The 27,961-nt window shown below is 34.7% G+C and overlaps 1 protein-coding gene across 1 annotated transcript; it reads right to left on the bottom strand.

Moving 5' to 3' along the window:
• Positions 1-18: 18 nt before the first annotated feature.
• LOC121262449 (sister chromatid cohesion 1 protein 4-like) lies at positions 19-16,476 on the bottom strand. The gene is made up of 14 exons (XM_041164925.1): positions 15,619-16,476; positions 13,747-14,008; positions 13,216-13,313; positions 13,064-13,113; positions 12,840-12,889; positions 9,083-10,155; positions 8,515-8,964; positions 8,091-8,235; positions 6,503-6,639; positions 4,871-5,901; positions 3,714-3,747; positions 3,158-3,266; positions 2,308-2,437; positions 19-404 (listed from the first exon to the last, which is right to left on the bottom strand). Exons 1-14 carry the CDS (start codon positions 15,740-15,742, stop codon positions 306-308), a joined length of 3,792 nt encoding a protein of 1,263 aa, XP_041020859.1. The 5' UTR covers positions 15,743-16,476; the 3' UTR covers positions 19-305.
• Between the last annotated feature and the right edge of the window lie 11,485 nt (positions 16,477-27,961).

Genomic DNA, 27,961 nt, shown 5'->3' with positions numbered 1-27,961 from the left:
TTTTTTTTAAACCAAACAAATAAATTAGTTTCTTCATTGCAAATGGTAATATTTTACAGATATATACATATAATTATGATTCACACTAACAACACTAATGCTAGAATCAACATCATGAAACTCTCGCTGTTAAAGCTACATAGACTATTCAAAGACAATTCCTAAACTAAAAATTATAGATAGAAATACAAGATTAAGCAAAGAATCTAATCAAGAAAAAATGACTAACCCATCCATGCCGCCCCATCAGAACACTAAAACTATATGGTTCTTTTCAACTGTATCTGCGTTTCCTACTTGAGATATCAGAAGCCTGACTTTGTGAGCTTTACCTGAGGTTTTATATTTACGTTGTCGAAAGGCTTTGCCTGTTCTACGTGTATGTAATCCCTAGTCTTGAGAACCTGCAAGAGAGTGAAATTCACATCATGAATGAATAGTATTTTTCTTATCATGCATTGAAAAGAAAGTGAATTCCCTTTTTTTCTTCTTTTTGGTGGGGAAGGGTTTTTGCAAAACCTAACTTAGAAAACAACACTAAATTTAAACGCTGCAATATGTTATATAAAATTGTTCCCCTTTTGGAAACAATGATTTTCATGTGCAGCAGTGTCTCGTCTGAGAGATCAACTTTTCTCCTTTCCCAATATTCCACAAGTTGAGGTCCATGTCCAGTTCCCCCAATTTCACTTTTATAGAAAGATAAGTAGAATTTATCAAACAATCAAAGTAGAACTAACCATCAAAACTAGACACTGACACTCATTGCTTATACAAATGTGGGGGCAATATACAGCTTCTAATGGCAACCAACCTGCCATGTCACCCACTTTTGTCAAAGAAACATTCCATTTTATAGACTCTGGCTTTGAAACCACATTTTCATTCCACATAAGAAATCTACAAAGCTCATTTCTCTACCAGAGGTATCCGCTAGGGCTGCTACCCTCCTTATAAGGGCACGTAGCCTCCACCCCCCCCCCCAACACCGGGCGGGGGCGGCGGCTGGGCTGGGTGGTCATCTGGGCCCCCTGTCCTCACCTCCGCCCCTGGCCCGCTTCCACCCTTCCCTGTCGAACAGGCAGACAGATTGGCAACACCATCATCCGGTCACCCCATCAATTCATGAAAATTGTAGCACAAGTCATCCAATCCAAAAATCGCATTTACCACCCAAAACGGATCTGAGAATCTGCCCACAACCACAGTTCTGACCGCAGACCACGAATCTCAATGTACACAGACTTGAGACCATGGGTCTCAGTGACTATGGAGATGCAGCTGTGGGTCTAGGGTGGAGATGTGGAGAAGAATAGAGAAGAAAGGAGAAGAAGGAGAAGGAGAAGACAGAAGAAATGAAGAGGAAGAAGAGGCGGAGAACAAAGGAGAGCTGACGAAATGGGTGAAGGGTTCTTTTTACCTTATATAAGTAAACTCAGTGGGCGGGTGAAAACCCAAGAGTGGGTACCCCAACCGCCACCAGCCTGCGTGATAAAAAAGCTTATACAACCTGCCCACCCCGCCCGTTCTCTACCGGGAAGGGTCCAGGTGACCTGCCCCAGCCCTAGTATCCACAACCACCCACTCCCAAAAAAAATAATACACCCACACTTCCATGGGACGGGTTTTTGCAAGGTCACGCAACTATGTTGTTTCACTCAACATCCTCTCTAGCTTTTGCACTAGTGGAGAAATGAACAGCAAGGATTTTTGTGACTTTAGAAGATTGTCGTAAATTTAGGGTCCCTTATTTCCCAGTTTGTGATCCGTGCACAGCCAGCAAATGAGTTCTAATTACGATGAGAATATATATTAGTCAAGGATTCAGATTAGGAATTGTTTTTCATAGCTTTCAATATGGACTCAGATGTTGTATTGTTGGAGAAGTAGAGAATTCAGATCCAGGATGCAGAACCCAAGCCTCTCCCTCTCCCTCGAGTCAACAATGAACTCAGCATTGGACGGAGTGGATTTGGGTTCGGCTTGGGTACAGTGGTAGTAGAGTCCAGTGGGTCTGTAGTGTGGATGGCTTCTAAAAGATCTCTTTTGCATGCATATACACATGCAAATACGTTTGTTGGACTTCCAATACCAAAACTTCTATAGATAAAGAAGCACTCCCACATTTCATCATGTATATGATTTGTAATTGTCTAGTAATCTGCACCATGTATTTACATAGGATCACCAAGAACACAATACCTTAATATTTTTTCTACAGTTTTGCTGAAAACTTTTCAGCAAATCTTTGAAGATATGAAAGCAAGGTAAAATATAACTTCAACCAGGAAAGGTTAATAAACATACCAGTGTCTCAAAAAACATCCTTGATGCTTCCTTACGAGTTTTACCAGCTAATAGATTGTCCATGGCGAGGGTCTTTCTTCCATGTACAGCTTGCTTATCAAATAAAGTCTGTAGATAATTGGCAACAGCCCTAATTTTTTTTTTTTAAAAAAAAAAAAAACATTGAGTTGTTAAAGTTGGAGTCAATTGATATAGAATGGCCTGAAATCTGATTCAGGGCATCATAAGCAATTTAAGGATAATAAAGGAAGTCTATGAGACTAGTCATGTTCAAATCAGAAGAGTAGACAAGGGCAAACTTTCTAAATATTTATTGAAATAGGCATAGCCCAAATACACAACTGGAAGAGAAAAAATTGGAGGATTCCAGTGATCTAAACATGCATCAAAAAGACTTCTATCAGAACCTTCCTTACAGAACCTTCAACCCAGTCATCAGCCTATCTTGTTATGTATTCAATCCAGGTTTGGGGTAAAACCTAGCGAAAACCATAAAACGAGACTATTATATCACTTGAGACCAGTGACATGCTGCCCAAGCTATTGGGGAAAGGGATTTGCATTCCCAAGTTCCAACAGGAGAATTAGCCACCACATCCCATCCCCATTCCAAAGCCATTGCTAATTATAAGAGAGTTTAATCAAGATAGTAACCACCTTGGGTAAGCCCGAATATACCATTATGATTAGTATTATATTTTGGCTAGACTTTGTACAAAAACCCTGTTGCTACCATAAAAAATTAGTGATATAAACAGGCAAGAGAGTCTAGTCTATAGTATCTTTCTAAACAGTGAAAGACTATTGCCCCCAGCATTAAGACATAAAACAAAACACGAGGCATACACACCTGGTGCGAGAAGACCATCCACTGTTCTCAAGAAAACGAGTTTCTTCAGCACATGGCATACTGTCATCATCTTCTTCAACTGCCTCATCATCATCTACATTCAAAAATCCTAAGAGAAAGGAAAAAGAACATATATCAAACAGGGAAATCACAGGGCACAAATAAATGTACAAGCAGTAAAGATAAGTCTCTACAATAAAACTGCTATAAACTTGTAAAGCTCCAAGGGAGGCCCAAAACACATCTAGGCCCTACCGTCCCTATGAGACAGAGAGAGGTGCTGGCTGGCTATAAGCAATTCATAGGTTTCTCTAACCCCGCAGCAACATAAATGAAAAAGAAGAAGTCAAAGTAACTCCTCCGTTTTCAGATTCTAGAAATTATAAAGCTAGCACAGGTAACTGTACACCAATCTCATAACAAATTTATAAAAAAGTATTCTATTAAATTCATAATTTATTCAGCCAACAAACATCACAAAGTACAACTAAAAATCTAGGACACTAGAAATTCAGAATTGAGCACCAATGACAAACAAAAGAAAGAAAAGTTGAACCTGTATCATTCTCAAGAGTGACATCTTCATAACCCTGCAACATGTACCCAAAGGTTCTCTTTAAAATATGTAAGAGAATAGAAGACAGAACTTTCAGATAATATTGTGAAATTACTCTTATCAAGAGAGCATACTCATAACATGAAGATGTTGTGCATGACAGATGCAGACTAAACTATTACCAAATTAAGGAATAGTAAATTGCCAGTTGATCATGTTTTATACAACAAAAAAATCACAAAATAAATGGCAGACAGTGTATTAGAAAAGTACATGTCTATGCATTCATGTGTAATTTAGTATAGTATATAGGTATCCAAGTTAGATTAGACTGAAAGGAGATTAACTCAGAAAAAGCATTCTGCTGATGGGAAATGGAAGCTCATTGTGTACCTTTCATTGATTATGGATATAAGTTTTTTCTTTTAATTTGATATTGTCGCGTTTACTTCCAAGAGGGAAAATTTTTTGTCAACAAAAGAATTCCCATATAGTTGAGTTTGGATATAACTATATTGTTTTTATATTGTTTTATTTACTCCAAAGAGGAAAAATTGCTCGTCAGCAAAAAGTTTCCCAAGTGGTGACTGTTTTGGCACTGACAGAGCCAGTGTTGAGCTGTTGATGGTCAAGATGCAAAGATGGCAACAGAATGTAGTTGCAATGTCTAGGGGGTTGCAAGCGTAAGTCTGGCAGAAATGTCAAGTGGGTGGTGTTATATAGAGAATATGACAGTCACGATGAGGAGGCAAGATGCTCCTGATGGCACCTGTCAAAGTTTTGCTTTTCCTTTTTTAGAGGTTGAAGTTTTCATTTCTAAAACATTTTTTCCCTTTTATGCCTGGAAATTATTTTGTAAGACACTTTTTTCCCTTTTATGAGTGGAAGATTAAATTTTCATTAAGCAAGCCAAAACTCACATTAGAAATATGCTTAGCTTTATTACAACCAGTTTCTATAATCTTATTAGAACCTAACTGAAGTTCCTTGACATCTTTCTGGTTAAGGAGTAGTTTCTGAGAGTTTAGAGAAGGGGAAAATAAGTAGAGGGAGAGAGAGACATGGAGCATGGAACAAAAATAATGAAATCAAACCCACCGTCCGTGTAGTACCAATTCATAACACATCTTTAAAAAAGGATAAGGTCTATAACTTACACTGCGATCTTCATTGCCAGGATAGTCAAGGGCAGGGATTTCTCCATCCATGATACTAGGTGTATCAGCTTCCTGATAGCCAGCATTTACTTGACCATTCAGGGAAGCATTATTCACATCCAAAGGAAGTTCAACAGAATCTGGACAATCTATTTTAGTTTCTCCACTACACATAAGAGGGTCTTTCTCATCACAACCCAAGTCCACAGGCAGGACTACTTCTTCATTCACAACTCCTAGCTTACTATTTTCTGCTTCCTCCAAGGTTTGGATTCCATTTTCAAAAGCTAGAATATTGTACTCACTTGCAAGTGAAGCTTCTAAACCATCAGCAGGTTTAAAACAATCTGACTGAACATGTTCTTCAATTCCTACATTATCTTGTACAATTTCAATGGACTCAGCTACTTTCCCATTGCTTATATCCACCGTTGAAGCATCCCCCACGACAGCTTGAGCATCCAATTTCTTATCAGGTGATATGCATGATACATTCATCTGTAGGCAAGCAGACGCATCATTGGTTTTATCAATGAGAGCTGGCCAAACTGCCAAGTCAGCTGTCATGTTGCAAATATCTTCAGCAACAAGATCAGTTGGACATGATGATTCAAGCCTATTAACAGTAGAGCAATTTATGCCTTCAGCAACTTCAACATTCTCTCTCTCAAATTCTATTTCAGTGATCTCCCCAAAGGATTCATGTTGAGAAGTTTTAAGCTCCTCCACATCAGAAATTGCCTTTATCTGACCTTGAGAATCAATTCCATGACACCCAAAGTTAAAATTGCCGGCCTGATGCCTCTGACTAGGACTGGAAATGTCAGCAGGTTGTGCTTCTACGTCACATCTCACTACCACGGATTCAGAACTTCCATTCATTTCACTTTCTTCAGCGACATATGGACGAACGGAAGATTCTATATCCTTTGCTACTTCTGAAGAAGAATTGCCTTGATCATTTTCAGAAACCCTGGTTCTGCTCAGATCAAATGTCTCACTATGCACAAATATCAATTCAGCAGACATACCTGAAAGATATACATCAAAACCGCAGGTACATTGCAAACTGATAGTTAAAACAATTGCATAAGCAGATCTCAATTAGTCGCTTAAAACTAACAAAATCAACATAACACCAAAATCAAAATAAATGAGTTCAAAGATCTTGAAACAGAAGCTGCACTATATGAACTCATGAAATGTATTCTTAGTCAAAAACTCAAACCGTCCAAGTGTTCACCCCATTATTTTGGGGTCTTCTATGAATCCTCATTAACTAATCAGGGTCCGCTATGCATCCCATCTTCAGTGAAATTCTTACAACAAAACATTGAATATCCACATTTCAAAAGTAACCACTTATATCTATCAGCAGCATAATTAACAGGCACAGGCAGGCAAAAGAGTGACAAGTGGAAATCTTGAAACTGGATATGCGACTGGTTAAGCAATATCCATCTCAAGTTAAACGATGCTACCAAAAAAAGGACAGAGAGACGGACAAAAACAGCTAAAATAAATTAATAAATAAACTACTGCGAAAACAGCTCTAGCATCTTTCATCAACAAGAAGGAGCTCATCAGTAAACAAGAATGAACTAGATTGAATCTTTAGCACTAGGAACTCACCAGTAGAAACGGGCTCACTAAATATTTCATCCTCCAAGAATTGTCTAAGAATAGTTGAGATCTCAGGGAGTGTGCAAGGAGCTTTCTTTCTAACGCGACGAATGTCTTCAGTATTTGTCAGCTGTTGACGAATTGTACTAAAGAAAATAATGAAGTTGATTAGTTGTTACTTAAGAGACCCAAGAAAATACTTAGAAGTTAAATACTTTCTTTTTTCTTTGTGGGGGTTAACAGTTAGTTTCACTTCAAAATATCAAATCAGGCATGCTTAGTTTGATATTAAAATGGAGATATTTTTGTATAAGCAATATTAAAATACTGGCATTGGAACTAGAACTATTCTAGCATTCAAGGAATAGCTATCACAAAGAACCAGACTTGACTTGCATCCTACATATGAAAAAAACCACCCATGTGTTCCCGCAAGTGAACATATCATATTGAAACTACACGGCATGGACAGCTTGGTCAAAGAGCATAGCCGAGGAATTAATATAATTCCCCAAAATGACTAGTCAGTGGTATAATTCGAACCCCATTGGAATCATTACAAAAAGCGAAAACTTCTCCCTCCCAAGCAATGTGCAATCCCGTACACCATCTACAATCACCACTCAGTATGGGGGGGTATCACAATCTCCCCTTTTAAATTTCCAACATCATTGTTGAGCCATTTCATCATAGGTGGCATGGCTCAAGTCTCACACTTCTGCTTGGATAGGCTTTAATACAATTTGTAACGCCCCACAGGAGGCCCAAGCCACATAGGTTCACAGTCCAAAAGAACTAGTCAATAGTAAGAATGAAGCCCCATTAGAATCATTAAAAAGAGCAAGAACTTCTTCCTCCCAAACATTGTGAAATCCCATGCGCTAACCTACACTCATCACTCAGTATGGGGTATCACAATTAACCATCCCTTTCACGACAGGTCAGGATATTTCTTCTAATCTGATACAGTACGTACAACGTCCTTAGCCTTGCCCTGCAGCACCTACTTATGTGGCAAGGAAATTCCACTTGATCTGAAGGTAACTGGATAAACTCTAAAAAAGTTTTGAAATGCAAAAAAAAAACAATAATCACTTTCATTAAAAAAAAAAAAAAAATAGAGCAGTAATCAATATGGCTAATTTATGCCACACTATGGATGACTCCCTCCTGACTGTTAAGATGTTAAGGTATATCATTCGTTCCTTGCACTGTTTTGGGGGGCAGAGGGAAATAGCCAAAATGGAGAGTAAGAGAATGATAAGCAGTTCAGTAGGTAAGGGAGGGGGAAAAGCCACTTTCGACAAAATTGAGAGATCTTTGTTTCCATATTGAGCTCCCTACTGACTTCTGTTAACCAAGAGATTGAGAAAAAGTTCATGAAAATAAAACAAAATAGAATGTCTATATTTTTCTGTTTTTCAATTATCTTCATAGAAAGAGAATAAAGCACTATAATCTTTTTTTATCAGTAAATAATAAAGCACTATAATCTAAGTAGCATCACATCAAACGGGAAAAAACAGATCAACTACAAAATATGTCAGTGGGTTCATTAGGTGTAACCAAAGTAAAGGACACAGGAAATAGAACATACTCGCCATGCAAGACCATTGTATCATCCATAAGCACTTTCCTCTTCAAGGTGCTAGATCGGGGTGCAGACCGGGGACGTTTCATGGATACTATTTCCGGTGCAGGTGGAGTAGGCCTCATTTTGAATACTGAAGATTTTCTTCCAACTGAAACAAACAAAATAATCATTTAAGTTGCATCCATATTTTAACTGGAACAACCTTCCATGTCAAATAAAATAACTTATTTTATAATTAAGAGTTTTATTAATATAAGACTTGGCAAGCCCAAGTACCCAGCCCCATATTTTCCAAGCCAAATAGAATAACTACCATTACTTCCAGAAAACAATAGGGCAAACTATTCATCCACTCATTCAACAGTAATATTGAAACTACGAAAAGCATGCCTTATTGTAAAGGAATTAAGAAAAAACCGCTTCACACCTAAAATGGAAGACAATAAATCATCATCATCAGGAATCGACTCTGCAGTTCTCTTGGATCGTGTCATGCCAAAAGAGTCCACTGAGTTTAAACTCTGCACTGTTAGATTACTTTCTGTGAAGCTACGCTTTTTTCCTGAGATGATTTTGGTCCCTTCACCAGCTCCATCACCACCAGCTAGGTCTGCTTTATCTGGTGTAGACTCCACTAGCAAATCATTTGATTTACCAGTGAGCCCCTCCGGTACAGCGAGCAACTTTTCAGGAGCAGGAAAGTCTGAAGTCCCAGAACTATTTACATTATTGAACCGACTATCATAAGAACCTGCATTGTCCAGTTGCTCATCTATCAACCTGGAACCTGCCTGAATTTCACCACATGAAGCAGGCTCTGAAATTTGATCTTTTAGCAAGACCTTATCCATAACATCATTTGCAAGGCGCCCTTCACCTAAAAAAATGGGGAAAAAATTAATCAGGAGGTACCAGCAGTAGGGTGCACAAACATGGAGGAATGTTTCATGTATGAGTCAACATAGACTTTACGCCATTAGTTTACTAATTAATACCTCCAAGAGATGATGTGTTAGGTTCGCTAAGATGAGAATTGCATGCCCTAAGCACATGGGATTGATTTGATGGTGTAACCTCAAGAGCAATAGGGTTTAAAGTCTCATTCTCCTTTGGCTCTTGACAAGCACGAGCCTCAAAATTTACAACCTCAGGTCGCTCAGGTGATTCCAATGGGAAGACAGCAGTTGAAACCGCTACTTTGGTGGGGGAGCATGATACTCCCACATCATTATTAATTTCAACATCATTGAGAATTTCGGGTCTTGGAGATGCTTGATCATCTTCTAGATAGCCTTTTGCTTGTAGTGCACCAGTGCTACTTGAAAAGGTTCTATGAACGGTATCCTCAAAATCACAGGTGACATGAGAGAAACTAGGTGATGCAGCAGTTTCATCCAACCTAGCACCAGCGGACTTCACACCAGTTTGATGTACAAGGTGTGTACTAGGTTCAGTGTCTATTACAACTCCATTATTGATATCTTCAACCCTGTCCATACCATCTGACACACCAATGATCCCATCCGAACATTCTGATACCGGAAAAATGGGTTTGATTTGTTCAGTGGGATCTGAAGAGGTTAAAGAAGTTGAAAGGCAATTATCTGGTGTCCTATGCTCCATAGTCGCTGCAGTAGGTTGCATGTGTCCCTGTGGCGTCACCTGTTTGATGTCCAGATCACCCGGAAAGCAGCCATTCTCCTCGACAGTATTAGGATTCAAACCATTGCATGAAGATAAATTTGCCATATCAGTATCCCCAGAATGAAGATCTGACTTTCGGCAAGCATTTACTGCACCCTCCACGGCAACTAATTGTGTTAAATTATGATCTTCTGATTCCATATGACTGTCACAAGCCAGAGCCTCCTGAGCACCGAACAAGTCTGGTTCTTCCAATAATCCAGGAGTAGATGGAGCCTGAGCATACTTGACCATTTCAGTATCTCTGGCTGGACCAACCTGATTTTCACTGATTGGATGGACACCTGAAGGTTCAGTAATCCCCTTGTAACTTCCATCTTTTGATAAGAGTGTCACTGGTTGGATCGACACCTGTGAATCAGCACTGCAAGCAAGAAATGAATACCGCATCAGGAAATTCGGGGACTGTCAATGGATCAAGCAGCAGAGAATCCTGTCAACAACAACAATGATCTAAAAAGTTACAGCTTCTTGATGTCTTTAAGACAGAACAGTAAATTTATGATTCCTCTCTGTCTTATGTGGCACCTTAGTCTCTGATAACTCATGGAGGCCAAGACAAGGAGATCTATCATCACCTTAGTTGTTTGCTAGAGGCCCTTAGCATAATGATATTGGCATTAGTAGATGGGGGGTTTTCTTACCATGGTTCTTAATATACCAAGGGTGAAGGAGTAATTTCTATCTCACACCTCTTATTTGCAAATGATACATTAATTTTTGGTGATGCAAATCTGGAGCATCTACATGCCTTGTGATGTTTGTTTTGAGGTTGTTTCGCGACTAAGGATCAATTTGGCTAAGTCTGAGTTACTTGTAATCATAAATGTGGGTGATGTAGAAGGTTTGGCCCAAATCCTTGAATGTAAGGTATCTTCCCTACTTATGGCGCATCTCAATCTCCCCATGTGTGCATTTTAAAGCCAAGACAATCTGGAAAGGCATTCTTGAAAAGGTGAAGCACTAGTTGGTGGGATGGAAGATGATAAATTTATCAGAGGGAGGGAGAATAAACTCTAATCAAGTGTATTCTCTTAAATTTACCTACCTACTTTATATTTCTATTCTCTCTACATTCAGGTGTAGCCAAACTGCATTGACAAATTACGAAGAGACTTTTTTGAGGGTGTTAAGGAAGAGAAGCTGAAATCTTATCTAGTGAATTGCCCAAGGTGTGTTCCCCAATCTTTGAGGGTGGTTTGGGTATCGAGATATCAATTAGGTTGAAAAATACCAAATATGAGGTGGGCAATGGATTCAAGATAAAGCTCTGGCATAAAGTGTATCGTGGAGAGCAGCCTCTCAAAAGGGACCTTTGTAGATTTATTCCACATTGCTCGAGCTAAGGATGCATCAATGGCTGATCATTCACAGATTTCAAGTGGATCCCACTAATGGCAAGTCAACTTATGGGAGATGGACCTCTTTAACTCAGTTTATGCTCGGTTGAGATAGGATAGGGAAGACAAAAAGCATTGAGCCATGTCCAAGACAGTTGTTCTCTAGAGAATTGATCCCTCATCCCTATTCTACTAACCTTGCATGGGCATTTTGGCTAATCAGAACTATATCCACTTTCCCAGGATTCCAACAAACCAAAATCCTACCGAAAATCAATCTAGAGCACGGCCCCCCTAGAGCAGCTTAACTTTAAGGCCTCGTTTGGTTACGCAGATCAGATGAGATGTTTTGTTGAAAATTCAATAAAATATTATTATAATATAATTTTTGTTTTGAGATTTAAAAAAGTTGAATTGTTTATTATATTTTGTATGGGAGTTTGGAAAAGTTGTAATGATTATATAAGATGAGATAGTTTGGTTTTGTGCAACCAAACCAGTCCTAAGTCTCTTTGGGCTAAGATTAGGTAATGCCTCAACAGGTCGCAGATTTACTAGCATCAATGTTGGGAAAGCACTAAGTGCACGTATGCGCAAATGCACGCCTAATTGAAGTAATGCGAACTTTTTTCCCAAAAATTAATGTATAACAACAAAATATCCATAAAATATAATAAAAAAGTCTTTTTTAACACTTTTTTATTGAAACATATTTTTCCCATTTTTGATCAGTTTTAGATTTTTTTCGGTAGAAATATATTTTATGTTTCCCAATTTGATAGAGAATAAGCAAATTGCAACACGACAATCAAGTGATCAACGAATTACATAAAAAATAAGCATAGCATTTTATATAACCCTCGTGCTTTACAAAATATAAATAGCCATGATATATGATGCCACAATCAAAATAAGTACATGGTTAAATCAAAATATGTCCAAGAGGCAATGACCAAAAAAGTACATGAATTGTAAGTATTGACTTCCTTGCTAACATATGCAATAGAATACAATCCTAAAGTATATTATCATCTTCATCGTAGAGGATCATCATTATTATTATCAAAAAAATTGTAACCCTCATCATCCTCTCTTATCTACTTCATCTAAATTACTGATCCAAAATACACTTATTCGTTAGAACTGTTATTTTATATATTTTTTTGAAAAAGTACAAAAGTGCACTTTAGTGCTGTAAGCTCACAAAAAAGTGCCAAAAAGCAAGCATAATGCTCCTTTCTGCCTTGACACTTTACGCTTTTCACTTAATCGCATTTTTACAAACACTGACTAGCATGATGGAAAGGAAGATTTGAGAGTGATCAAAATAGGATCTTATGGAGAATGATCTTGATCTACTTAATGTGATACATAAGGAGAGAGAAATAATTGAAGCTTCCAATACAGCACAAGAAGCATGGAGGAACTCAAAACTTTCTTTTTCAATACACTATACTATTACAAGGCTGCCCATTTATGTTTCTATAGCTTTAGCTTCCATAATTTTCTTAACCATATTTCTTTCTTCACTTAGGTGTTCTGTGTACTTGGATGGTGTCCTTTTTATCATTTTAAAATTTATCTTAGATGTTAAAGCAAATATGTGGCGCAGAAAAATGAGATATGCATAAAGCACAATCATGCCTTGAATCTAAACATGCTTTAAGAAGATATTAAACAATTATCCATAAAAATACAAAGAACTTACTTTGAACCTCCATCATGCCCTGGAGCTACAACCTTGTTTAAGAGCAGCTCCTGTCAAAGTCCAAGGTAAAAATAAGGGAAACAGAAAAGACAAGAAGGTAAGTCAATACATCCATAAGCAAGGAAAGGCACAAGGAAAAGCTACATACAGAACTCAAAACAAACTAATAACAGGAGCTCCAAGAGAAATCCCAAATCCACCAGACATGGTTACATCATAATTACCTCATCAAGGTCTAAACCAATCTGAGAAGTGTCACCATCACCAAACCGCTCTGAAGTAAACGGATAGCATGTCAATTTATTTTCATTTGTTCATACATGATTAAAATACATAACTTCACACCATGACATATAATGAACCAAAGCACACTAACCGTCCAATCCAAACTGTGATGTTGAGTAAATGACACCCTCCATGGTATCCTGCAGTGTAATCTGTTCCTTTGTACTGACGTGATGATCAACATAATTACTGCAACAAAGTTAAATTTTTATATACCAGTATAAGATCTTACACTCTTGAGCATCAATAGAGTTTCATGATCTAAATGCTAGCTCATGATACATCGACAGATTCAATCACATATCCCATTGCAGGTACCCATAATTTCTCTTGCTAACACTATCAACCAAACCAGATGATAGAGCCAGTTTAATTAAATTAAAAAATATTAATTAAAAAATTATTATTTTCTTTTTCAATCAACTTATCCAATCGACAAAAGAAGAAACATTTAAATGGAAAATAGACCTTCAAATAGAAAATTAAAAAAAAAACCACTTTAATTGTACCCCAAGAACCATTGCAACATCCATACCAATCTAATAAATTTGTTCATTAGAAGTATAAAACATAATCTGCACATCTTTAATTAGAAACAAAGCCGGAATATTCTGGAACTAACCCCTGAAATATTTCATTATCTGGCAGCTCAAAATCATCAAGATCAAAAGTCTCTGGCAAGGTGATGGAATGGTATGGTGCAGTAGACTCTTCAGGTGGTAAATCAACAGCAGTGGAGCGAAAAGCTTGCTTTATCTTAAGCAAAGCCTCACTGCAATCATCAAACAGGTAATTAACCTTTCTAGAATATATTCTCACCACACCAAGCAGAAGATGGCTGGACAACCGGAGTGCAATTGGTACATCAGGAAAAAGAATTGAATCTGCTCAAAGAACATAAACCACAGAAATTAGGAAGTTAAGCAAAAAAATTTATTATCAGATACAGGAACAACTGAAGAAGTCAGCAAGATTTCAAACAATATTTTATTATATTGTGTTATATAGATTCTTCAAATGGAATATTAACTGTCAAACCAGATGTATAAAAGAACTCAGCAAATGCAATCACACAGTTCAGACCATCACAAAAATACTTACAGGGCAAGGAAATTCAGTGACCAATTAATTAAACTGGTGCAGCTACACCACAATTTAATATTATCTGTTTATGTTAACATGGAAATTACCAACAAAATCAAACAGATTTTCCTGATGAAAAAATCACAGCAACAAGAAGAGATCTCCAAAGAATAAGAAATCATTATGAAAAGTAACGAGGGCAAGCAGTCCCCCATGACCTTCATTCTAGACCAACAAGAACATTCTCAAAGAGAGAGTAATCTTTTCTTTTCTTTTTTTTTTTTTTTTTTTTTTTTTTTTTTTTTGCTAAGTAAATTAACTAAGTAAATAACAATGCTTATACTTGGATTTACATCCAACAATTTTTCTGAAAACTGTTCATTTACAATGCCCAGTCCATAAATTTATGCATCCTTATCTACTTAATGGTAAGCAGAGAATACTTACCCAGAAAAGAAACATTTTGTTAACGATGTGGATATCATGGGCAAGATGAAACAATATAACAAAGTAATAATGACAAAATTATGGAATTAGGAACCCCGAACATGATTTTTTCCAATTCCCGGTAATGGCAGTTCAGGCATATGTGAGGCCAGTGGAATGTATCAGTGGATGTGTAGACACTGTTTTGCAGAGAAAACAAAAAATTAAATGTCTATGCAGCTTAACATAGGGCAGTGACACTAGGCATTATTGTGACAGCAGTGCAAAGCTGGCTTTTACAGTGATACCAATGTCTTGGACCAAATGGTATCTCCTCCGCAAAGTGGCTATTGGCGGATTTTTTTTTTTCAGAAAAGGGCGGACAATAACGTCATTAGGTTCAATCACATGCAGGTGCAGGAAATATCTTAAACTATCACAAAATAAGGATTTGTACTAATGATGTTGCGAGTCATGTGGCAAGTTTCTTGATTCCCTCACATTAAATTCATTGCATGTAAGCATACTAAAGTTAGTTTCAGGAAACAGTTTGATTTAGCCAATTACAATTGATCATCAATAATTCACTTCAGAACTAGGATCGATGAACCCTACAGGTTGTGTATCCGTTGGGGCAAATATGCGCAGGAGAACATGGGAAAAACAGTAAAACGAGTCTAAAAAAAAATATGTACAAACATAAACAACGAGGAAACCCACTTCACAACCAAGCATACAACCAACTTCCTAACTGAGACAAGTTCTCCAAAAACCTCCTTCAGAAAAACTGCAACAACATTACAACACAAAATTTTCCACCATATCCCATATTTTTTCCATTTTTCTTGTAATTAAGGAAACATTATTTGAACAAAAATAAAGCAATAAGGTTCAAACTTCAATTTATTTTCTTTTCCCATGCTTCCACAGGAGCCAAACCTAAAAGATATCAAAAGCGTATGAAGCGGGGAATCCGAAGACTGACCTACGGAAACGCCAATATCGGTATCGGCAACCTGGTTCTTTCGTAGCTTCCGCTCCAAATGCGCTGCTATCCAGATCGTCCCTAGTGGCCCTTTCTTGGCCAATATAAACTGAGAATAAAACATTTCCTATATGGATTCCCCTCACTTCGCAACCGAAACCTTATATTTCATGCAATCAAATTGTCTAAATTATGTTTTAAAAACCCACAAATTCACACCAGTCCGAAATCGAAAACCCAAATTCAAAGCCAATACTAAGAGATTAGCTACTAAACTTTGTTTCTCATCGTTCAGAATAAAAAACGAACAACAAGCCTTCAACTTCAGCAATTTACATAATTCACAATACGAACCCTGGATTACAAACACGACCAACCCAAATTTCCGACCAAAACACAACTTTCCAGATTTTTCTCGACCCCGAATAGGTCGTATTCATAAAAGCACTCCCGAATTCGCAGGAAAACAAAAAGCCCTAGCCACACCTCAGCTACAACCACACCGTTTCCAGACCCCCGTCCAAAACTTCAAAACTGTAGAAAACAGCTCCATTCTCGCCAAATTGACCAGAACCTTTCCAAATTCAAGAGCTTGAGAATCGAAGCTATGAAGAGACACAGAGAAGAGCTTCCGACAAATAATTTCGCAGCAGCTATATCAGAAAGCCTTAGGAGAAGTCGCAGGACATTGTTGTGGGTGAGCGTAGAAGAAGAGCAGGCAAGTCGTGGAATTCAGCAGCGGGTACTGAGTCACTCGAGCGGGCCGAGTCACTGAGTGCGGGATCGGGCGAGTACACGCTTGAGAGAGAGAGAGAGAGATGTGAGAGAGAAGACAGAAGAGAAAAGAGAGAGTAGCGCCGTTTGTCGAGAGAATTTCGAACGTGATAGATGTTAAAGTGTAGTTAAGGTGTATAAGTGCTCTAGTCGTGGCTGTGGTTGGTTGGGTAATTTTTCTTGAGGCGGGGAATGTTCAAATACAATTGGTCCAAGTTTTGAAATAGGATGAATCTTGCTCACTGCAACTTCGGCGTTGAAGCAACGAAGCATGACTAGGAGCCGTCTCTAACAAGTCTCTATTTAGACCAGTAGAAATTTAACAAGTCTCTATTTGTCAGACAAGTTTTTTAAGGTTTTTATTTTATTTATTTATTCCCATTTACTAGATTATTTTATTGAGTTAAATAAGAATTGCTGTGCTTCATTTAATTGAGTAGAAATTTAAAAAAGTCATATAATTTTCTTCTCAAGTATAATTTAAATATAAAATACTTTTTAATTTAAATCTTCAATCTTTTTATCTAATTAATATAAATTTTTCATACTTCCAAACAAGATATAAAAATAATATAACTTTTTTAAATTTCAAAACAAAAATAATTTTAAAAAATTATATATTAACGATATTTTAACTTTATAATATATTTTTTCAATTTTTCTTTCTTATTTTATAAAATTCAATAAATATTTTAATTAAACTATTTTACTATTATTTATAAATTATTTTACTATTATTCATTAAATTTTCATCTTCTCTAAACATTCCCTAAGAATATTTTATCATATTTTTAAAGATGAGTTTTTTTCCATTCATAGGGAATTAGTTTTTCAGACATTACATCCTGAAAAATAGAAATACAAAATTAGGAAGAAAATAATCTACTTAGAAGTTACAATCATTTTATATTTATTTTATAACTCTACATTAATGAAATGGAATAGTTTTGTAATATCAAAATTCATTCTTAATGGAGTGGTATAATTTTATTGTTTATTTGAAAAGAGTAATACTATTTATAATCGTAAAATGTATAAGTGCCGTATAATTATTTTGAAAAAGAGTGAAATATACTATTAAAACTTATTTATTTTTTTCATGTGAGTTCCATATTTTCTCATTTTTTTTAAAGAGATTGCGCGGCGCTTGCGCACTTGACAATTGAAAATATAATTTCTCATTTGAAAATGAATTGTAAAATAATTGTAGAAAAATTAGATTGTCGGAATAAAAGGTCTTATCAAATCCATATGTTAAGTTTGGATAGTGAATTGAGATGAGATGAGTTAAGATGAAAATTGAAAGTTGAATAAAATATTATTATAATATTATTTTTTAATATTATTATTATTTTATTATTTGAAAAAATTATAATGATTAGATGAGATGACTAGAAATCAACTCTGAATTCAAATAGTAAGAGAAATTTTAAAATGAGATTAGAGAAGATCATCTCACTTCTCATGCAAGCCCTTAATGTTATATTTTAATGCTTGGTTGACTATTAAAATCATATACAATTAAATTTAGAAAAATGATATGCAGCCTTAATAACCAGTTTTTTAATATTTTAAATATCTTTCGTAGTAATGCTAAATACAGTTATAGAGTACGTAAATTTTACATATTACTTTAAAAAAAGCATATTTTACCATTAAAAAATGATTTTTTCATATAAGTCTTAGATTTAACCTTTTTTTTTCAAAAGAAGTACATGAGACTTGTACACTATTGAATTACAAATATCATTTCTCTATCTTTAAATTTGTAAACTTTATTACATAAAAGATATTTTTTAACTATTTTTTAAGAGAATTTAATATATATATATATATATATATATTGAAATAAAATGGTCAAAAATTGGGTCCCAAATCTTAAATTAAGGCCTAGTTTATTTTTACAGATGGGTTGAGATAAAAGTTAAAAGTTAAATAAAATATTATTACAATATATTTTTTAATATTATTTTTACTTAAAATTTAAAAATATTAAATTGTTTATTTTATTTTGTATGAAGATTTAAAAAAATTATAATGATTAGATGAAATAAAATAAAAATAATTATAAAAACAAACGAGGGCTGAGAAATCTGAATTTTCCATTCAAGCAAGCACGTCTTTCAAATTTTAAAATTTGCAACTGGCAGCTGCGCACGGTCCAATATTGCTGATATTCGACCGACTGAAAACCTCATCAGTCCATTCCACTTTTAATTAATTATAAATAATTTAGTAACTATTAAGAGATTAAATGTATAAATACAATAATTACTAAATTTTTTTATTTAAATAATTTTGTTATCTTCCCTTAGTGCAGATTTAAAGATGCATTAAAACAAAATTAGAGAATGAATCTCACTCTCATTCAATTTAATTACATTAATTGGACAGAAGAAAACATTCATATTAATAAAAATATGTTTATTATTTTTATTTATAGTTAAAGTTGAATCCCACTTCATTTAAGAGTACATGTCCACCAATCTTAACCTCATGAGTTATATTGACTAATCATTTTTCGCTTATTTAAAAGTGGGTCCACCGAATCACTTCAACAGAGGAAATGTACTGAAACTTAACCAATTTTCAAAAAGCTGTCCCACACAACTTGTGGCATCCACACAATTAAAAATTAAAATATTTTTAATCTTTAATTTTTAACTTCCTCAACTATTTATTATCTAATTATTATTTTTCTAAAATAATTAATAAAAAACAAAAAATAATATAAATTTTTAAAATAAAAATAAATAGTAAAAAATTATATTCAAATATCTTTTTAACTTTATAATATTTATATTTAACTTTTTCTCTTTTCTTCTTTAAGATTTTGTTACTATTAATTTTATTCTAGTTTATTTGAGTTTCAAAATAAAGAATGTTTTATTATATGAATGTAAAGTAGTTGTGTTCATGCAAACTCTCTTTAATTTTATACCCTTTTTTTAAGATATTGCTTGATTTTACAGATGGTCTTAATCAATTTTATATCATTTTATTTCAATAAATTTATAAATTTCATTATTATTTATAAATTTTTTATTTCATCTCGTCTCGTCTCATCTCATCATCTGTATTGCTAAACCAAATCTAACTCTCGCCTATGTGCTTATGTTTATGTTGTGCTCTATAACTGGTCATGTATTCTTAGAAAGAAAATAGGAGAACGATTACATTTAACATCCTCCCAAGAGATTGCCATATTCCGGAAAGTAGTTGGTACATGAATGTTTGAAATTTAAAATGCCAATTAAATAATATTTTTTAATTTGTAATAAATGTATGCAAGGAGAATCTGTCACGATATATCATTGATGGTCAACTAGCTACTCTTTGGCTAGAGTTTGACTCTAAATTTTCAAAATTCATTTTTTATATTTTAACTAGCTAATTTTCAAAATCATCATATAACAAATTCTCTATTTTATTTCTATTATATACAAATATTTATTTTCATTCTTCTTTTATGTTGTCTTCAGGCTCGTTTGGATGATGAGAACATCTTAAAATATGTGTGAATAATCGTAAGTTACGATATTTGAGTGAGTTTTGTAGATCTCATTAAGATATATTTGAATAAGTAAAGTAGGTTGAAATAATTTTAACTTTTTATAGAGATTTTAAAAAAATAATAAGTCTTAGTAATGATTGACAAGTTTTTGTTATGATCGAATAATTATTTTATTGTTATGTTTTATTTATTAGAAAATCCCTAAATGGAAAATTCTTGTATTTTTCCCTCAAATTAATTTAATTCGAAGTTTCCCAAATTTATTTAATTAGGAGTTTTTCCAAAAAGATCAATTATCAGTTATGAAGATACCATTCTAATTAAAAATTATTAAATAGAAATTTTATAGAGATTATCTAAAAAGTACTAAAAATAATTAGAATGGTGGATTAAATTGTTATATAACAAATTAATTTAAGTTTTTATTTCTGAAATCTAAATTTTTCATCTTAAATTATTTTTCCGCAACGTCATTTTCATAACCCAGTTTATTTTAAGTTGTTATTAATTAGTGATAGAATTTGTAATGAAACCATCTTTTATTTAAAATTTTGATTTCTATATAACCCAATGAGATATTCATAAAATCATTGATGTTCAAAAGAGCTGCATGTGCCATTAAACAAACATGTCCATTCAAAACTACATATTTCACGTTTTTGTATCTCAATGCTTCATTTACTAATTATTCTTTCACACATACAAAAATGGTAATACTGCACCATGTTGATAATTACAATTTTTAATTTGCACTCTTATGGACCCACATATGTATTACACCATCATCCCTCGTTGTAGCCATAGCTTGTACTAATACACTTGTCATATTTGAAACACGAGAGGATTCAGTCGCATCATTATTCACACTCTGAGCTGGATAAACATCCAGATTGCTAAATCCCTCGAATATCTCATCAGTGGGTTTTATGACTCGAATGAAATTATGTAGGACACAACATGCAACAACAATAAGTTGTTGCATTGTTAGGGTGTATTGAGGCATTGGAGTCAAAATTCTAAAACGTTCTTTTAATACACCAAATGTGCATTCAATAACATTATGAAGTAAAGAATGCTAATAATTAAAATAGTCTTTATATCCTCTAAATAAACGATTTCTATTACATTTATACCTATGATATCTTTCCCTCGGATATAGGGACATAAATCTCCTAATTCATGGAAATGCATAGTCAACTAAATAATAGTAACCTAAAATAATTTGTATGGTATAAAAAAATGTTAATTACAAGCTAACAATAATAGTTTAATGCAAGAAGCAATCTCCTTATCCCAATTAATTAATATATAATACTTACCTTCGACAAGCCATGTAAATTGGTATCCCAATTAACTCAACGCATCAATGAATATTCGAGCATCAGGGGCAGTTTCCTCCCACTCGGTATATACAAATGTAAAGTTTATATCGAAGTCACATAATGCCAACACATTTTGAGCAATTCAGTGATGATGATTTTTATATGAATTACTTACATCAACGGGTGCCCAAGCATTAATAAAAGTTTCGTCCATTACACCAAGATATTTCTACAGTGATATTATCAATTTTTCATCATTCAAATATTCTCAAAGGAATCGACCCCTGAAAATGCCAAAAGTGTTACGAATGAGTTAATATCTGATTGAAAAATAGTTACCTCAAACCAGGGATAATATATGCGGTTACCTGAAATATAAGGATGCACTCTAGTGCCATGTGTTGGTGCAATCATGTGTTTCCCAATACTACAAAGTGTCTGCATGACTGTCCACACATGTTGATTTATTGTTCACTTAAATGTTGGAATCGGTCTCCCATGACTTCTTGTCCTGTGAATGGCTAACCTTAAAGCAAAACATTGCTACTGCTTTCTCACCACAACCTCTCATGTCTCTCGCATAATATGATGTTGACGTAACGTCTTGTATAAAGCTCAAAATGCCTCAACCTCCATTTGAAACAAGTTTATTCAAGACTGCAATGATATACTCACTTTCACGTAAACCTATGTTATGTTGTGACATTCTACTAAGTGCTACTGACTGAAAACCCATGAGCGACCTAAGAGTAATAACAATCATTTGCTGAAAATATTTGATTCATCACCCCTAGTGTAATTGGCCAATCCATCTTTTGTAGCTAACTAACTACTACACGATTTCTCTTTGCTCTCGGTATTCTCTTCCATGGATAAAATATCATTCGAAACACTATCAGTGTCCATTATGTGATTTTCTTATATATTAAAGTTAGAAAAATTGTCATCCCCAATATGAATACAATAGAATCATAACCCAAACAAACATGTGTAAGAATAATTAATGTAACAATATATCCTATTCACAGACATGCTTAGAAACCGATGGTTAGCAATTAATTACCATTAAAATCAGAGTATCAACATGCAAATAACTCAATACCAAGGAAAAAAAATAAAAAAATAATGAAAATGTTGGGTTAATAAAGAATAGCCGACATGAACCTCGACACCGCTGCTCCAAATATTCAACGTAAATTTAAATTAATTAGTAATTTTTTTTGTTAAAAGCGGCTTCATACACTTTTTCATTGCAAACCTCCCTATGGGCCTCTGCGATGTTCAAGCATCTCAAGGAAGTCTTTATAAACAGCCCAATCTAGTAATCGTTTCCATGCACAGTTATATTGCTCAGCGGGCAACGAATGTGTAAGCTCCTCCAACAAGCGGACACAATGCGCATGGCAATCATAACTGGCATTTGATTCACTGCTCGCCTCGCCTTTACTGTGCTTCCTGATGGCTTCCCCGTACAATACTTGATCCAAGTTTGCCCTCGCTATAGCACTTGCAATTGTTTTCAGGCACTTATTGATTTCTGGTGAGATCTACATGGTGGACCCTTCTTTATCACGCCAACAGGATTTACTAGCAAACGCATGGGATGACCATCTTATTGCTTGGAACGACATGTCCATGTCATCCACATCAATGGAAAATCCTTTGATATTGCCAAGTATGGAGCTTTGGGCCCACAACTCCTCCTCAAGGTGTCGTTCCTTGTCACTAGTGGGGGGGGGGGGGGGGGGGGGGGGGGGGGGGGGGGGGGGGGGGGTTCTTGCTTTGAGATATGCTGGAGTATTGTTGCAATGGATCCCCCAAATATGGCTCAAAGTTTATCGTAGTTTTGACATCCGTATTTCTTGAAATGTCAAAACTAGGGTTTCACCTAACAAGAGTAAAAGACAAAAATAGAGGATAAGCAATGATTTGGTAATTGGTTAGAGCATGTGTACAATAATTGAAATGATAAGCCTAATGACCACAAAAAAACAAGAAGTATGTTATATGAGAATAAAAAGGTTACCCTAATTGCATTGGCCAATTGTTCTTTCCTGCAAACTGTAGTTTTCGTGTCGAGGTTCCAACTTATACCAGTTTGACCCATCAAGCCAGTGAATAGGAGTTGTTTTTGTTTCAGGCGTACAAGCTTGCCCCTAACTTGGGCAATATCAATTGGCTTCATACCATCCTAGTAAACTGCCTCACAAATCGTACATGATCTCTATTCCACCAACATACCCTCGATGGTTTTCTGGTAGAGCATGTCTATAAATACGTTATTTAACCCATTAGTCCACAAGTCACGATCACGGATAGTTTTAACTTCATCCATTGTGTGCTGCTCATTTCAAATTTGAGAAAAAACCAGTTTTTTAGGTACGTCAAAGTAAATATAGATTGACACTGAGGGATTCTTGAAAGCAGTTCAAAGATACAAGTGGCCACAGTTGGATGTGACTATCGTCCATGGGTGGTAGTAAATGATTAAAGCATCAATATCAAGATGTAAGAAGCTATATGTTGAACTATATATGATGCCATCAAAAATGGCACACGATAGTCATATCTCTAAGCCAAGTACTAGTATCATCAACATCAAAATAAAACATACAAAGATGAGGAAAAAATAGGGTTGTGTATTGTCAAGAGTATCTAAAGAAACAAGTCATACCTCCCAAATGAGATTAGGAAGTAATGCTACAAAATAAATGCAAAATAAAGGAGTTAGTAACACTCCAAAATAAAGGCAAACATCAATTATTAATAATGTGATTTTGTTGAGTGAAGCAGTATACCGAAAGGAATTAGTGTGAACTGGTTGGAATAGGCTTGGAATTTACCCAAATGAGTTATTAAGAGCCCCAAAATGATCAAGAACAAAACAAGTTGTTCTTGACCAAAATGTTTAGATGTGGGTACTTAAATGAGTAGCTCAAGACAACATGAGTCCAATTCTGACTATCAAACTTCTAACTAACATCTAGCACCAATATTTTTGTTATAAGTAAAGTGTTATTCATAGCGTTTATGACATATAGGATTCACTCACCAATACTTTTTTCCCTACATCTAAATCTTTTAGTTTCTAGCATTGTATGGTACACTATTAATGCCAACATGTAGCCACCCCACCCAAAAAGCAAAAAATTATAGCTAGAAATTTGAGTCTAAGGTGCGGTTTGGTTTGAGAGTTGAGATGAAAACTCACTATGTACAAAGAGACATGTTTTGTTACTTTTGTATCCAAACGCAAAAGTTGAAGATTTAAAGATGGTTTCATATGTTTTCACAAAATGACAAAATAAAGTTGGATATCAATATATTTTGCTTTTTCTGCAGAAAGCAAAAAACGGATACTGTCTAATTGTCTTTATTTTTATTTTTATAGCACCGTCTAATTGTCAGATTGAAAATTTAAAGATGGTTTTCATATAGGACAATGCTAGGGGGCTGGCCCCTAGTGTATTTTGAATTATTATTATTTTTTGGCATAAGGGAGTGTTATTAGCTTGTATGGTCACTATGTACAATAACATCAGGCATTGAAAAGAAAGAAAAAAAGCCTGGTTGTTCTCTTTCAAATTCAAACTGAGCTTAAATATATAAAATCGCTAACAACACTAACTACTAGAGCAAAAAACAATAATCATTGGAATTATAATTCTCATATCAAAATAAACAGAGTCCAACAAGAGATTTCATAAATAATAAGCGGACACAGAGTTTGATTACCTACCAAAACATCAATTCTAAACACAATCAAGCAATCAAAAGCATTCTCAACCATCTCAACACCTCATATCACGAAAACTTATGGACCATGGAATACAAATGATAAACATGAAATGGGAGTGGATTTTTGCTTACCTGGAAGGAGCGCGTCTTTGGACCTGTGATTGTCGATCTCTTGATTTCATGGCTACTATGGTCAGACTTCAACGCAGAGGTGTGGTGCTTGCAAAGAGTCAGATTGGTGGGTATTCTTGTTTTCAACATGCTGCATTTATAGTAGATTGTTCATACAATAGACAAAAATCGGTCCCTTTACTTGATTGAGATAATCTGGACAGAGATAGCCCATGCCACACTTGAAGATGGTAGAGGAGCCAGAAAATTGGAGCATAGGTTGACAATGGCTGAGTTAAAGCCACAATTTGCTTACCGTGGAGCATGCATGCTCACAACCATGGAATTTATGCTTGACTGTCAGCTTGGCCAATGCGTTGCGAATGAGTTTTGTAGAACATGCATAAGTGATAGTGAATTGTCCAATTTGTGCTAGGACGGAGGTGGACAGAGGCAACAGTAATGAACTATGGTGCTCGAGTGGTAAAGAGAAGATGACGTAATAGTATTGACAATGGTGAAGTTGTAACAGCCTGCTAGAAATTCAATGGTGAAATTTTTATAAGCTTTAGGAACCTCATGAAAACTCCATAAGTTTTCGTGAATCGACCAATCGCATAAGTTTTAGTATAGTCAGTGTTACCACTCACTATGGTCTTGGCCATTAGATTCAGAAGAATATTTAGGATTTTATATAACAATAAACTCATTTTCAATTTTCAGAAGAAATGCTTGTTTGAAAACGCGTTTTGTTTATTTCAAGGTACTTTGGGGTTGAATTTCGACAAATGAATTGCATAGTTAGTTTAATATGCATGTTTAGGATTTTATAGTATAAAGTTTAACTTCACTTTTCCTGGAGTGAATAGTATCCTTAATAATAGCACTAAGTGCAGCGTTTTCAAAATCACAATATGGAATGTCCAAATTAGATTAGAAAATTTTTATTTAGACACTTGACAAGATCTTAGCCACACTTGGTGAATATTTTTTGACACTTGGCACAAAGAGGACTTATGAGATGGAAATGTGAAGGAAATCAAGGTGTGAGACTATGTCACCTAAGCAAAACACTATTCTATCCAACTAACAAAATTGTGTCAAACCAAAGAAGGTTTCAACCCTAGTGAAATCCTAAATTGCAAGTTTGGGGCACAAGACAAAATACAAAATTCTCATTTTATCTCATTTCATCATTACACATTTTTCAAATCCTCATACAAAATACTATAAACAATTCAATTTTTTCAAATCTCAATATACATTTTTCAAATTCCAAAATTAATAGCATGACAGTCCCAAATAGTAATTTGATGTGAGAGGAAAAGGCCACCTCACGACCACCCTTCTCTTGGAAGTTTCCTTGGCTGAAAACTACTCACTATTTGTACATTTTTGTGACCTTCAAGGTATCACTCAAGCCCATACTTCACTTTTTAGAAGTTTATTGGGTGTGAAAGTCTTACTTTCACTCGTTTCACCCATTTTCATTTCTATTCTTGGAGTGAACTCTTAGAAGCTCTCTTGGGTAGTTTTCTGAGCATTTTTAGTACTGTTTTGGAAACCCTTGTAAGTATTTTATCACGATTATTCCTTCATAAAAGTTGTTCTTCTTTGAGTCTAGATTTTGTTGATACCTTTTGGGTTTGCTTTAATGGTCATTTTATCTGTAAAAGTTTTCTTTAACCATGGAGAGGTCAATTTGGGCGATAAACTAGATAGTGTGTTGTAGTTTGGAGTTTTTGACCAAGCTAATGGACAAATCTTGGTCCAAACTTTTTATGGAGTATTTTTAACATGTTTATATGAATGTTCGTTGAAGATTAGTTGTATGATTAAAACTTTTGATGAAATATTTTCTCAGATTTAGAAACTTAGAAACTGGAATGAGAAAAACAGTTTTTGTTTGAAGAATGTTTGGTTCTTTTGTGATTTAATCTTACGCCAATTACTTTGATATTTTTATTTGATGATTCTAAGCCTTTTATTTACATATTAGAATTTTTTTTTTGAAGATTTTAGGTGTTGATTTGTAAAGATATGATTTTTATGCAAGAGAATACTCGGTTAGGTCAAAAGTTTGATATTTTCGGCTAGATCCAAGTTTTTGTTTATTTTTAGCAATGCGGTTTTAAGTTTAAGATCTCCTTTAGGACACATTTTTAAACCATATGATATTTTCTTTTGAAGATATTATTATGGTTTGCCTCGGATCAAGTGTTTGATCAAAGTAAAGTTTAGAAAAAATTATGTTTTTGGCTAAGTAATGGAGCCGAGCACTTCAAATGAGATTTTGTAATTTTTGGTGACTTTTATGTCTTGATTCAAAACATGTTAGTTCTAAGGAATGTGTTATGAACATGTTAGAAGAAATATGTTAGAAGAAATTTTTAGATTTTTGAGTTCTTGGAGATATTTTGAAAATGATCAAAACATTGTGATTCAAGGGTTTGTATTTTAGTTAAAAAGTTTTGACCTTTTTACTATGAAGTTTTGTGTTTATGAGAAGTAGATTTTTATTGGATGTTTTAAGCATGTTTTTAAGCTTAAGATATGAGGATTTGTGTTGCAATATTTCGATTTGATCATGAGTTTCAGAGTTGGAAGAAATTGCAATAAAATCAAGAGATATGGCCTTGGGAGTGTTTCGGCCCTATGATTTTTTCATAGTTGTGTATAGTTTTAATTTTTTTCTAATTAGGTATTTGAGTTTAGGACAAAACTTATATAAGGAATATAAATTTTGGTATTTTTGGAGTTAGGATGTGAAATTCTTAAGTTATGGGCAAAATTGTCATTTTTCACATGTAGAGGGTAAAATGGTAATTTTACTCTAAGTTGGCATTTTTCATGTTTCTAAGTTATTAGTGATAAAGTGAACTCC

Source organism: Juglans microcarpa x Juglans regia, chromosome 4S (assembly GCF_004785595.1).
Source record: "Juglans microcarpa x Juglans regia isolate MS1-56 chromosome 4S, Jm3101_v1.0, whole genome shotgun sequence".
NCBI lineage: Eukaryota > Viridiplantae > Streptophyta > Magnoliopsida > Fagales > Juglandaceae > Juglans > Juglans microcarpa x Juglans regia.
This window is presented reverse-complemented; position numbering and strand designations above follow the sequence as displayed.